At 38.5% G+C, this 12,903-nt stretch overlaps 1 protein-coding gene across 4 annotated transcripts in view; it reads right to left on the minus strand.

Annotated features, from left to right (window-relative positions):
* Positions 1-12,903, minus strand: part of ADGRG6 (adhesion G protein-coupled receptor G6) — a 100,338-nt gene that overhangs the window by 39,053 nt on the left and 48,382 nt on the right. For all 4 annotated transcript variants that reach the window (XM_081905137.1, XM_081905136.1, XM_081905138.1 and 1 more), the window contains 6 exons: positions 9,276-9,361; positions 8,208-8,260; positions 8,049-8,108; positions 3,607-3,749; positions 2,194-2,308; positions 321-382 (listed from right to left, as the gene is read on the minus strand). In XM_081905137.1, the coding sequence (XP_081761263.1) occupies positions 321-382; positions 2,194-2,308; positions 3,607-3,749; positions 8,049-8,108; positions 8,208-8,260; positions 9,276-9,361 (519 nt within the window). The remainder of the gene's footprint in view (positions 1-320; positions 383-2,193; positions 2,309-3,606; positions 3,750-8,048; positions 8,109-8,207; positions 8,261-9,275; positions 9,362-12,903) is intronic.

Here is a 12,903-nt window from a genome sequence, read left to right on the forward strand (position 1 = left end):
CTGTATATGTGCTAAATGTGTGCATGCATGCATATGTCAGTGCTGTACATCTAGGCGTGCGTGTGAGTTTGTTTATGCCGTATGTGTGTGAGACAATGTGGAGTGGCCCCACCCACCACTGGCAAGCACCTCCCAGAGGTTGATCAAGAGGGAATGTGACCCTTGTTCAAGAAAGGTTCCCCCACCCCTGCCTTAGACTTTAGGAAAGCACTCATACTTCTTCAGCAAAGTACTTCAAAAAGCCAGAGAGTCTAGTAACCAAGGTCTATAATAATGCTTCAAAATTAAATTCATTATATAACGAAAACCAAAAAACTTGCCTGTGCAGTTTCTAAGGTCAGGAGCACCCCAATATGATGTGTAATTACCTAGATTTAGAAAGCTAAAAATAAAAATAAAACAAGCATGATCATAGTAACAACATTGTTTGGAACAACAGGGTACAGAGGTTGTATTTTCTAAACTTCCAAACTTTCCAAACTTTTCATGTTGGTGACACACTTTTTAGACTTGCATCATTTTGTGACACAGTAATTCAGTTTTACTAGCGAACCGGAGGTTAAACTAACCCCTTTCCAGCCCTGGGAGGAGCGTGGGGAGCGTTTGCGTGGCACATCTACACACTGCAGCCGACACACTAATGTGTCGCGACACACAGTTTGGAAAGCTCTATTCTAGCATCTTATAGTTCTGCTATTCAAAAACTGGATGTGCCCAGATCCTGTGCATCCTCACTTCGTTGCTCGTTTTGTACCACTTCACATACTACTTTGTGCTTTAAGGAAACAGCAATCAAGGAACATTAGCTCAATCCTTTATCTTCTGTGATTCTTTTCAGCACTTTGGGAAAACTTCAAGCAAATGATGTTCAATATGTTGCTGTTCAAAATGTTGGGCCCAGTTTGGGGAATAAACCTGATGATAATATTATTATTAAGGATTACTCTGAAACATTAGATTGGTATGAACTCAGCTCATGAAAATTGAAGGCATATTTCTGGAGCTGGGAATTGTTATATTAGCCAAGAATATAAGCTCTAATGAAATGGGTTTGTTATGCATTAATTTTAACTCCAACAGAATAGCTTTATTTATTCTACCATAGGGTAGGGAACAGTTTTCAAGATGAAGGACATACTCCCTGGTGGCAAGACTTTCAGGGGCTGCATGCCAATGGGGGTGGCGGCAAAATGGATGGGTCAGAGCTAGTACGCATACAAGCGCAGTCCAAACATATTTGCAGAACTATGTACATGCATAAAGCACACACAAAGTTCACACGTGGACAGTACATACATATTTAAATCCGTCCATACATGCTCATATATAGACGCCTCCTCACAATTGGGCTTGATATAAACAGTTCAACTTTTTAAAGCCTAAATGCTGGGGGTGGGAATATTCATGTAGACTACTGTTGGGAAGAGTAACCCTCCCTACCCCAGCCACACTCTTCACAAAGACCAACCCCCTCTTTCCTTCCCTCTCCCCAACAGCGTTAGATTAGACCCAACAGGAGGCTGTTTTAAAGTCCAATTGCCATGCAGGGAGATTATCAGTGTGTGTGTGTGTGTGTGTGTGTGTGTGTGTGTGTGAGAGAGAGAGAGAGAGAGAGAGCGCGCACACATGGAAAGGAGAAATTTAACTCTTCTTTCCCCAGCTGTAGTCTACATGAGTATGAATTAAGCTTGAAAATAGTCTATTATTGATTTCAAGGTATGTGTTTTCAAACCTCAAACATGCATGGGGGGTTTCCATTGTGGGTGGCAGGTTACAGCACATGGGGAAGATTAATCTTCCCTCTCTGAAAATGCCTCCCCATGCTGTTTAGCCTAATTATGGAGGAGGTGAGACTGTGGGCCAGATTGGGATGCATACAGGCTGCCTCGAACCCAGGGAAAAGCAATTCTCGACTAGTGTACAATCTAATAAACTGTAAGTCATGTATTAGAAACTCTGTTCATAAGCATTACATAAAATCAATGGTGCAAAAATGTACAGTACTGGATCATATACAGGATGCAGGTAAAATATATATCTATGATAGACCTTAAAAGTACTACCTATGTTTTGTTCCTGCTTTCTTCCATGGTAATGTTTATGCAGTCCATCATTTATAGCTTGTACAACTGTATTCTAAATCACTACATCTTTCTTTCACCACTACTCATTCTGCAATTTTTGAGCTCTTACCATGTTCTTGATGCATTCTGAGTTGAGCTGCCTTGGCATGGTGTGAAGTCAGTCACTGTTGGTCTGGTTTCTGTCCACAAATAATTTAGTGGGTATTCTTCCCTCTCGCATGTTTCTACAAAACAGAACGAAAACAATGATGCAGAACAACAAAATCGCTCACTCTCTCTGTCTTAAATTAGGCTCATTTGAAATTCTGATTCTTTTATACTGCCTTTTTTTTTACCGATCAAAAGCTACCTGAATCAGCAATTGTGACAGACACCTGTGTTTACAGATATTGCAGAATATAACCTCCACACTTTCTCCATTTGTGAGTGATATAAAACAAAGAGCTTGAAAAATAAGTAACTGTACAACATAATTCTCCCATTTAAAGCTAATTTATAATCTGATAAATCATTCATCTGGATTTTGTAAATCAATACTGAAGTTCTTTAAATAATTTTCAGTTTCCTTATTCCTGAATTGGTACTTTGCAATATTCAAAATGTAATGCTTGGACTGCATGAATTTAGAGGTAAATAACTGGTGACTGACAGACTGTATAACTCAGTTGTGCACAGCTATTCATGAATTAACAAAGGCCCTATTCAGAAGGATGGCAAACTGTATCAACTGAATATACAGTGAAGTCCTGAGATTGCTCATTCCAATCCTTCTCAAATTCACTGTTACCACCCCATGATGTATGCCCATGATGTACACATGCACATATGTGCATATAAAGATAAGCCTAAAATCCTACAATATTTACCCTTCAAAATCAAGGGAAAAATGCCTAGACACACATATGTGACCAACTTTTGAAATGGATTTTGAACTGGATTCACCCATAATCCAAAATTCATAAATATCTACATCAAGGTTACAGAAATTGTGGTCTGTGGGCTTCTAATGGTTGTGAACTTCATTCAGGTGGCCTGTGGCATGCCCACGTTAAATATTCACATTGATTTTTACTTTTATTGCTGCATTTATTTCTTATATTGTATTACAATCTGAATTATATGGAATGCCAACTGTAATACAATAAAACACAACATGTTAAAGTCTGAAGCATTTGTTCATTTTCTCTCTCTTAAGAAAGTATATATGGTTAAAAACATCTTAGCAATGCAAAAAAAAAAAATTTTTTTGTCTTTCCTCAGGCTAAAGAAGAGTTTTTAATGACTCAGCAGTTTTGGTTCAATGGTGCTATTAATACTATGACCTGATTTGTTTGATCACAGTTTACTACTTTAAACACATTTTTTATAAAAGCATAATCTGAAACAGCACTTTCAAAATGTTTTTCATGTTTTAGAAAGCAAACTTTTCTTACACAGTGAATAGAAACATGTTGGAATTATAATAATTTTTATTAGGCAACCAAAACACAGAGAACCGCAAAGGTGAAGCTTTTTTACTTACCAATTGGATTAACATCTACTTTATCAAGTTTCAAGCCATTTCCCATAGTCTCATTGCTGCTTTTGAGTTTCTTCTCTATCATATGCTTTTCTAAACTTACATTGCTGGAAGAATTGTAAACCAGAAGAGCCCGGACATCAAAACTGCAAAGAAAATTGTCCAGTTGCTGAATCAGAATAAAACTGGCAACAGGTCATCTTAAATATGGAAGAAAAGCTTAATCATAGTATCTGCATTCTATCATTCACCAAAAATAATGAAGAAACTCCTCCATGGATTCAACAACATTACAGTTTTTCATGTTAGAAATGCTGCCGTTTTTGCAATTCCTACCTTCATTCCTAGGATTTCACCTACTCTCCTGGAAAATAGGAATTAAAAGTCTTGCAAAAAAACAAAAACAAAAAACCCCAGCTTACCTCAGGGAAGAAAATGAAATGCCCAAAAGTTATATAGGATTATTTGTAGGAAGGGGATAAATGGTAGGAGTCAAATTTCTAGCCAACTTTTCTTTTAAAAAGTGTACATAAGGCATTCAAAATAATACAAACTTCAAAAACCAGCACATCCCAAATTAACTGTATACAATCAAACTAAAAACACAGTAAGATTCACAACATACATAACAGTCAACATCCAAAGAACAGCATTAAAAAACCCTTAAACAGACTGCTGAAAGCAGCAAATTTCCATTGTGTGCCAAAAAGAAAACAGCAGTGGAACCAGTAAAGTTCCTTGGGAATTTTGTTCAGTTGAGCTGCTCAGACATAATACTAAAGCACAGTTTAGCATTTGGAGAAGGATCCTAGGCAAGAATTGGGACAGCACATTCCCCCTGGTGTGGTTGCAAGGAAGAGTTTGGAAGCATTTATTTCTGTTTTAGGTTTAAGCACAGTTTACCATGTCATTTGAAGTGGACAAACTGATGAAACTTAACTATGGTTAGCAGAAACAAGTCAACTTCACACCTCAGTTTTATATGTTTTGCATTGCACTGAGTTCTTTTTTAATTGAAGCAAAGATAGGGAATGCCTGGCACTCAGACTGATACTTTCTCACCTAAAAAAATGCTTAGCTGCAGGTCACACAAAATACCAAGGCTTGAATCCTACATTTCTATAAACAGATATCTGCTCATCATTTGCTCCTGATGAGAGAAGAGTAGAGGGGCAATTTTTCTATTTAGTTTCATTGTGCTTCCATTGAAATCAATGTGATAAATTAGTCATGACAATAGAAGTAGCACTGATTTCAGTAGGAGTGAGGGGCTCATCCAGATTTTTTAAGCCATGTCCGAGAGGGTTTTGTTTTGTCCTTTCCCCAATAAAACTTGTGTTTTACCTCTGAATTGGAGCAAATGGCAATCCGCAGAAAACCCGCTTGAACAAGGAGCTTTAAAGCCTGGACCTGTGCCTGGACAGCACAAAAGGAAGCCTGGATGAGTTGTAAGTGAAACTAAGGAAGGACTTCAATGTAGCACTAAATATATTGCTCTGATAGCACAAGCATTTCTGGTTGCTTGATTCAAGGCTATCACCTCTGCTTCCCCTCTGCAAAGTTTCATGTGTTCTCCCAAGTGCCCCCCCCAGTCAATCTGAGGGGGTGGAGGAGGAGGAGGAGGAGGGAAAGCCCATCTGCACTAGCAGAATCTCTTGTATGGGCTTCCACTGGAAGATCTTATCAGGAGATTCACAGGAGGTTCACAGATTCCTAATCTCTTCCAATACTCTTAGTTGAATACTTTGACATTCATTATTGTTATCAACATCATATCTATGAGTCAAGGATACCTACTCTTAGAAATGAAGTTTATTTATGAATATTTATTCATAAATAAATTCATAAATGAATTTATTTATGAATGTGGTGCTGTGGGTAAAACCTCAGTGCCTAGGACTTGCCGATCGTATGGTCGGTGGTTTGAATCCCCGCGGCGGGGTGAGCTCCCACCGTTCGGTCCCAGCTCCTGCTCACCTAGCAGTTCGAAAGCACTCTTAAGTGCAAGTAGATAAATAGGGACCGCTTTATAGCAGGAAGGTAAACGGTGTTTCCGTGTGCGGCGCTGGTGCCGGCTCGCCAGAGCAGCTTCATCACACTGGCCACGAGACCCGGAAGTGTCTTTGGACGGCGCTGGCTCACGGCGTCTAGAGCGAGATGAGCACGCAACCCTAGAGTCAGACACGACTGGCCCATACGGGCAGGGGTACCTTTACCTTTTACTCTTAGGAATGAAGTTTATTTATTTATTTATGAATGTATTTCCTTATTACAGATATTTATACCCCACTCTATTAATCCAGACTTTCAGAGCAACTCACAGTTAAAACAATTCTAAAAAGTATTTTCTTGTAAAATATGCAGTTTTAGGAAATTGTTCTTCAACAGTTTGTTAAATATGACTGGTGCTTTTATATGAGTGGGTTGCTGGTTAATCAGTAGTAAGAACATCTATTCACTGTAGTAAGATTAAACATAGACCATGGGCCTAAAATATTATAATCAAGTAGGGTAATTGAAGCAAGCACATGTTTATTGAGCTGATAAGTAACAACCAAGTCGAAAGACTGCAAAGCTGTTTGCAAAATAAAATGGGGAATCTACACAGGGAAACAGAGGAGTCCTTAGGAAGATGTATTTCTTACCCATGTGACCCAATCTTGGTCATATGGCTACACCTAGGATCTGTAGGATCCTTCAGGGAAAAGCAGCAGCAGCAGGAACAGAAATGTGTGGCATTACTGTGATGTCAAAAAGGGCATGGCATCAATGAATTAAACCAATACACATGCAAATGATACTTGTGTGTGAAAGTGTGGAGTCAAAGAAACTACAGTGGTACCTTGGGTTACAAACACCTCAGGTTACAAACACTTCGGTTACAGACTCCGCTAACCCAGATGTAGTACCTCGGGTTAAGAACTTTACCTCAGGATGAAAACAGAAATTGCGCTCCGGTGGCGTGGCACGGCGCAGCAGGAGGCCCCATTAGCTAAAGAACGCACCTCCGAAACGAATTAAGTTTGTAACCAGAGATACCACTGTACCAGAAACAAATGCCCTCATCATCATATTAATCTTCATTTCAACTCTGCTCTCTAGCTGGACCCTTGATTTGGGAAACAGAGAAATACTGAAATAGGAAAATTAAACATTACACATTACAATAAAAACCAGCTAAATGTCACCATCTTGTTCAGTTAATAATTAACTAAAATTTGTGTTGTCACACTCCTGCTGTCCAGACATATTTTTAGGCTGCACCAGGTGCTGATAAAGACATGCACTTTGGGACTGGGCAAACATGCATCTGTCATTGGCTCATACATAGTGAGCAGTATGTACTTTGGATCACTTTGGTGCAGATTACTAAGTGATGTAAGATGACCAAATATTTCTATATTGTATTTTCCTTTACGCTTCCTGAGGATGTAATTTTTCATGTCACTTCTTTCACTATCCCTGTGTTTGAAGAGTTCAGTTTCTAATTATATGGGTTTTCTTACTGAGAGGATGAATGAATAGGGCTTTTTTGAAGGTAGCTGTGAAGCGCAAGAGAATAGAGCAGCAGCAACAAAAAGTAGAAAGGTTGAAGGCACTTTAATTTTACAAATTAAGCAAAGGTATAGATTCAGTTTGCATTATTCTGTCAGAAGTGTGGGAAGTGCTTCACAAATGGCCTCTTCTCACCTTGGTCTAGGACCAACTTGCCCCTTCAGATGAAATGCCACCCACTGAACTTCTCTCATTGTGTAATCCCATGGTGCTGGGAGCAGCACATGTGAATATCACAAGTTCGTGAGACACATGGGTCTTTCCTATTGTCCTTCCTGCAGAGTGTCAATTGAAATCAATATGGTTCTACATAATTTGTCCCATCCATTTTGATGGGACATTCTCCACTGGTATGGGTCCATAGAATAGAGTGTGAATTTCCATGCTGCTACTACTGCTGCTTTGTGGGTGGGTGGGTGTGTAGGCCACTGAATACAGGAACCACAATGATAGGACCAAATGTATGCTTCTATACCATCTGAATGCTGCTTTCTAACCTTCTCAAACAGGACCCCTGCAACTGGCCCCATTCACTGAATTTCCTTGTATCAAACACAGAGCAGCTTGAAAAAAAGAACAGCTTTGCTGGACCAGGCCAGTGGCCCCTCTAGCCCAGCATCCTGCCCTCAGAATGTCCAACCAGATGCCCATGCGAAGCTTGCAACCAGGACCTGGGGAGTGGGGGGGACAACACTCTCCCCTCCTGTAGTTTCCAGCAACTTGTACGCAGAAGCATAATGCCTCTGATCATGGGCAATATGGAAAATATCTCTCACACTGCTACCCAGGTAAGTGTAAATTGTCCGTCACATTCTAAACAATTATTTCAGCACCTGATGAAATTAACAAGATTATCTGAATTATTTTGGAGCCCATCAACGTAATTTTACCTTTGATCATTTGTGCTTCTCTTTTCCCTTACTCCTTCTTTCACAGTACTCAGCTGAACGCTACAAAAACAAGAGACACAAATGTTGAGTTTGAGGGGAAATAACCTTACCCAAGAGAATGGTAACTTGTCTTTTGTTTCACTCGTAGCAAGCATTTACCTTATATTGACCACATATACAGTGTAATTCCAATTCTGAAAGGTACGATTTAGCTGGAAAACAAAAGGACAACATCATAAAGGTTGAAAGACATGTACTATATGGCAGAAATGTACATCTTGCTTTGCTTTCACTTTAGCATTACAGTGTTGTAGGATAAAAGCAATTTTGTGCCAATTTTGTATGTGTGACCTTGTGTGAACCTTCAGAGTGAACACCACATTTTTGTCTTGAGCAATGGGTCAGTAATAGCAAAAATACCATCTTTAAAAATTCTGGAAAAATAAGGCAGAGATCCATGCTCAACAAATATAGCAAGACAACAATGAGGAAATCACAGGCATATAAAGGACTCTGCACGTAGAGACTAGTGTACAAAACTTTATCCTGTCTGTACCCTCACTATAGCCATAAAATACTGAATCTAGGTTAGAGAAAAGGAGAGATCTCAGATTTTACAGCTTAGTGATAGTCACAGAAGTATGTTGTCATCCCCACTTTTGGACAAACTTTATGGCAGCTGTTATCCTACAAATGCAGTTGCTTTGGTCAAGTTAACAAAGGATGCAGGCAGAGTGCCCATGAACAGAGCAACTGGGAAGGCATTGCAGTGATTCTCCACATATAATTCTTTAATGGAACTTGCATTTGATGGTTTTAATCCTTCCATTCTGCTTCAATATGAGGCAGTCAATTAGGTTCTATATTCGTTCTCAGTCCAACAATACAAAATAAGCAGATACAAAATATGAAAGCAACTGTTTACATCACAGCTGTTAGGGCTTGCTTTGCAACAGAGAACTGTTTGCACCCCAGCCATAACAGTGGGAGGCTAACCTGTTGCCCTCTAAATGCTGCCAGACTGCAACTCCCATAATCTCTGAGCAATGACCACTTTTGGCTGGGGTTTATGGGTACTGGATTCCGGAAACATCCCTACATTACAGCATGCCTTGGAGAATAAGTTTCTAAGTTCTAACACGTGCATTGTTTTGAATTATGTATTTGTTAAATTTAATTTGAATAATAATGAGCAGAGGAAGAGGTTTATAGAAAAGCCTAACTTACCCATTCTGCAACTGCATTCTGAACACTTGACTCTGATTCAACGTTGGAAGTATAGACAGTAATGGCAATTCTGTAGAACAGTCCCCCTATATATTACAAAAACATTGTAAAAGTTAGAACCATGATACATATTTTATAGCAGCCTGCAAAAACCTGTTTGAAAATGTACTGAAATATATAGGGTGGTATCCAATGAACTTGTCCAGTTTGTCAAAGGATTTCCACTCATACAACAGAATTCTCCCCACCCCTGATCTGTTCTAAGGGTTTTCCCCATATCCTCTGGGGCATATTGGGGAGATGGAAAGTGAGCACAGGAAGAGATGGGGGAAATTCTATCACACAAATGCAAGTCCTTGCACGAACAAGACATCTTCACTGGATGCAACTCATAGCTTAGTCAGACTATATCCAAGTTTCGATTATTTTCATCATGAGCAGATGAAGCTTAGATGTGCAAAGACTGCAACCCAGTATCACCAGATAGAATTGGAACAATGATAAAATAACCAATCAAAACACATTGCCAACTATGCCATTAAATCTTGATGCTGGTAATGCTTGAAATAGTAGACTGCTGCCACGTAGCCCAACCAACTTTTAAACCTAAATTTTGTTTTCTAATAGGTCAAATTTGCCTGCAACTATAGATTTACTCTGGCTTTTCATAATAAAAGCCAAGGAGAAAAACTTTGCATCATTCAGGTTAACAGAAAGCTTGTATAACATTGCTATAATTAACAGTTCTACTATTTTTATATTTTGTGGTAACAATTAACTAGTATTTAGCAATTACCTTAAGTATTAAATATGTTGATGATTAAATTATCTTTTCATTATACTAATAAAAATATTTTTTTTACAAATATTGGGCCATTGCATCAATAGTAAAACATAAATAAATCAGAATTTAAAATTGCAAAGTCCTCCTTTGGCTGTTTTTATGATCTATTATAAATATTTACATCCCTGAAGCAAAAATTTATCTTGTTTTGCATAATAGGGCCTATTGCTCTATGCTAGATAAGGTGAGTCAGTGACTCAAAACATGATATACTTGAAGATACCAATCTAGTAACATAAAATACACAGTGCAGCTGTGGCAGTCTGTTTACTTTCAAGACAGAGATAAATTTGATCCTTCATGGCAAAAGTGACAACAACCAATGTGGAATTGTGGTTAGTGTCAGCCCAGGACCTGGGAGGCTAGGGTTCAAATCCTGACTAAGCCATGAAGCTCATTAGGTAATTTTGGGCCAATCACTATCTCTCTGCCTAAGCTAAATGGGAAATCTGTGGCCCACAATTGCCATCAAACCTGACTATTGTGCGATGGAGGCCTAAAACATCCGAGGGATTATAAGGTCCCCATTCCCACTAAAGCAATAATATGAAAGGGTCTAATAACCAACTGAAAAAGCCTAAACATATTTATTAGAATGGGAGTGTATAATGTTCCATAATAGTGATTGAACAGCCTAGAACCTGTGAGTGAAGCTACAACTGAAGGAAAACCCATGGGATGTACAGGTTGCCCACAATGACTATGACAGTGCTTGTGATCCCATGCCCCACCCCCAATGTATGGATCACTATCACACTGGGCTGGATTAATAGCATTTGCTGAACCAAACACTACTGATGGTCTTCTGTCACATCATATATTTGGATACTTATATGAGCCCTCAGTGATGTATGAACCAATTTCTACGAAAATCATACTTCTGCTTCAGTGAAAAACACTTCTGCAATTAGGTTAGGTGGAGATACAGAAATACATGATTAATTATATCATACTTAATAGAAAAGCTATAATAAACCATCTGTAAAGTAGAACTAAATTGTTTAAGATGTATCACATGGTGAGTGAAAACATGTTTCATTGAGGTTAGTATAGAAGACTCTAGCATCTCTCAGGAGACTATAAAATGACAAAATCAAAAGGATTCTTAAGATACAATTTAATTATTTGAAATTATGTTTATTTTCTTTTGTAGATATTCTAACTATTGTAAAATATCAAGGGACAATCTAAGCAATTTAATATAACTGTATTTATGTATAATTGCTAGGGTTTGATTTACCTTGCTGAATACATTCAACAATGTTCTGGTGGTAAACAAAAATAAAACCAGAAATCTTTTCAGGAGCTCAGACCAGAGCTGTGTTTGTGTAGCAGCATCCATAGATTCTCCACTCTCTCTCTCCTCTCCCCCAATCAAGGAGAGAGGGAGAAAGATACAAAAATTAGCTCTGTGTATCCCTGGATGTGGCAACCCTAGTGAAGAAAGCCTCACATGCAGCCCCACATTTGATCAAACTGTATTTTCTTTATAAAATATATGCCTGTATGCACAAGTATACACAGAGAAACAAACCAAAATGTGCATGGGCAGAATAGGTGAAACAAATATATATGATTGTCATAATAGTCTCCTCAAAGTTTTTGTAGTTAGTAGATGGGATGATAGTGATTAGAGTTACATACTAAAGATCTATATTATCATTACTAATCTTTTTTAACATGGTGTAAATGCACTCCTAATCAAGTTCACTTAGCCTCCATTCCTATACACATTTACCTGGAAGTATTCCCCACCGAACTCAATGGGAGTTACTTCTGAGTAGACATGTATAGGATCACACTGTTAAAGGCTTACAATACTATGTGTGGAGTCTAGTCTAGTCCTAGTTATTCTAAATCAATTTCTACAAAATCTAACAGATGGGTGATTGTTTTCTACATCTACTTTCACACTTTGACATACTGTGCTTGACCTCAGGTCCACATGGGCAGTCCCGGTCAATGAAGATGTTGCATAAAAAACAAGATAACAAAGATTTGGGAGAGCTGGTGCTAGGACTCAGTGTTGTGTGGGCTACAATACTTTGGTTTGCTTTAGATGTCACATTGGACAAAAAAAATTCATGAGTCACCTTTTCCACCGAGCCTTGGGTTTGCAAATTATGAAGGAGTGTCATTCCAATTGTTACATTTGTGCTGTTTAAGGTACTTTCATTAAAATGAATAATGGAATCAAGAAATGGAGGTGACTCTGCTATCACATCTGTTACCAGTGAAATTGTTGGTTCCAAAAAGGAATGGTAGGTTGTTTTATCATAATCCAGGAAGTTTTCAAAAGATCTGGAAATTGTCCAAATGTACAAATCAGTAGCATAATTGTTACTAGGATTGAAGGAGGGCAATACTTTGTTTGCAGAACTATAGGTATGCTTGCTAAAGAGATGCATCTTCCAAACTGATTCCTCTCCTGAAATGGTAGCTTCTATATTAGGCTTAATACTTTCATGATCCACATCACCAACAACTATATCAACATTTTCTAGCTGAAGTGAAGGGGTATGTTTGTTTTCTGAATCTTCCAAAGGTTGTTTTTCATTGACAGTTATATAGCTTTCATTCAGTGGGCTTGTTTGTACGTTTAGGACTTCATTCCATGAATAGCCCAGATCAGGAGACTTTTGACCAAGGTCACTTAGAAGACTTCGTGAGATTAAAGGTGTTGACACCATCAGTGCTGCTGAGTGGCTACCAAATTGCACATTTATTAGACTCAGTGCTGAAACTGTACAGGCACTTTCTGTACATGGAGGCATAAAAGTTTGT

This window comes from Podarcis melisellensis (genome assembly GCF_964234715.1).
Source record: "Podarcis melisellensis genome assembly, chromosome: 3".
Taxonomy (NCBI): Eukaryota; Metazoa; Chordata; class Lepidosauria; order Squamata; family Lacertidae; genus Podarcis; species Podarcis melisellensis.